Source organism: Pygoscelis adeliae, unplaced genomic scaffold (genome assembly GCF_000699105.1).
Source record: "Pygoscelis adeliae isolate BGI_AS28 unplaced genomic scaffold, ASM69910v1 Scaffold13, whole genome shotgun sequence".
Lineage (NCBI taxonomy): Eukaryota > Metazoa > Chordata > Aves > Sphenisciformes > Spheniscidae > Pygoscelis > Pygoscelis adeliae.
This window is the reverse complement of record NW_008824499.1, coordinates 138,937-140,536: the sequence shown is the minus strand read 5'-3', so window position 1 is coordinate 140,536 and position 1,600 is coordinate 138,937. Positions and strand designations below refer to the sequence as shown.

Genomic DNA, 1,600 nt, shown 5'->3' with positions numbered 1-1,600 from the left:
TCTCCTCGCCTCCCCCGGCCCCCACGTTGGGACGGGTGCTGCAGACCCCTGTGCGTGTGGCACAGGCGCCGGTCGGGGGCAAGCACATGCATGCCAGCTCTCTGCTCAGGCAGCACTCTGCCGGCAACCCATCCCTGCTGCGGTGCATGGCTGGGGATCTTCTGAGCTGAGAGCCCCCCACAAGTGGCCTGGCTCAAGCAGAGCTGTAGCTCTGGGGAGCTTTGGGCTCTAAACCCAAGCTGCCCAGGGAGGAGGGGTGCTGTTGTCCCTGGACCTTCATGCAGGTCCGTCATTGGGTGTCCCTGTGCTGAATCCTAGATCCCATGATGGACCTGGCCGGGGCCGACCACGCCGAGCTGGACGGGCAGCAGGAGATGGACGACTTCGAGGAGGAGAACTCTTACGGCTACAGGGGGGTAGGCAACCCTCCGGACGAGCACGCCCTGACCGAGCAGGCCATGAAGGAGATGGCGTACTACAACATGTTGTAGCTGAGGCTGGAGGAGGCTGGAGGAGGTTGCTGGGGGCCCGCATGGACTTTGCGTGGTAAGAGGAGCTGCTGCCAGCGGGCTGCGGCACCCAGCCAGACCTGCACCACTGCCCCTGGAGAGGGGGGGCTCCAGCTGAGCTTGGTGAAGGAGAAAACAGGGATGTCCAAATACCTTTGCCGGGGCTAAGGCAGGAGCAGAAGCTGGAGGTGGCACAGGGCAGCGGTTGCTGCCTGCCATGGGCACGCTGAGCTGGTGCAGCGAGGGCTTAGCTCCAAGCTGCTGCCAGACCCTTGCAGAGCCTCGGTGGAGCTCTCACCATCGCTGGGGTCCTTCCCTCCTTCCCCACCACCCCCAGAGAGGGGGCACTGAGCTGTGCACCGGCTGCCTGCAGCTCTCCTGCCCGGCGCTGACCTCCCTTCGCTCTGCTCCTGCCTGCCTGCCTGCCCCACTGCGCGGTGGCAAGCCAGGACCTTGCCTCTGTCTTCACCCTTGCCTGTACTCCAGCGTCCGGCATACTTGAAGCTGCAGGCAGGGGAAGGCACATCCCAGAAGATGATGAGCATTACTAATTATTCTACCTCCTGGGTCCTCCCGCACAGCAGTGCTGGGGCTGCAGCCCAGTCAGCCCCCTGCTCCCCCCCGAGCGCCCCGTGGGGCAGAAGCCCCTCTGCCCACGGGAGGAGGTGGGTTTGCATTTCTTGCTCTTCCCCGTCTCCCAGACAGGCGAGAGCTGTCCTGCTTGCTCTGGCACCGGCTGCAAGCTGGCATGGGCAAAGCTGCGGCAACCTGCGCCAGGCCACGGGGCACATACAAAACAGAATATTTTCTTACAAACTAATGGCAAAGCTCAGAGGAAGCAGCAGTTCTGGGTAGAGCAGCTGTAGCGAGCAGTGTATTTAAAGGAAGGCAAACCCTGTTCAACTTGAGCAAATGATGGTATTTTGAAAGTAATTTATTTTTTTCAGATGTGCCGCGTGGTTGGATTTATCTTTTCACTGAGTTCAGTTTCCTTCAACCAATGTGCTTTGTAAACCTGTGTAACGTGTGTGGTCTGTGCGTGGGGAGTGGTGGGGGCTGCAATGGTGCTTGGGGGGGGCTGAGGACCAGAG

At 61.1% G+C, this 1,600-nt stretch overlaps 1 protein-coding gene across 1 annotated transcript in view; it reads left to right on the top strand.

Moving 5' to 3' along the window:
• The window catches only part of ZNF710 (zinc finger protein 710), a 5,035-nt gene extending 4,544 nt beyond the window's left edge, over positions 1–491 (top strand). The window contains exon 5 of the mRNA XM_009321501.1: positions 319–491. Coding sequence (XP_009319776.1) covers positions 319–491 — 173 coding nt within the window. The remainder of the gene's footprint in view (positions 1–318) is intronic.
• The last annotated feature ends 1,109 nt before the right edge of the window (positions 492–1,600 follow it).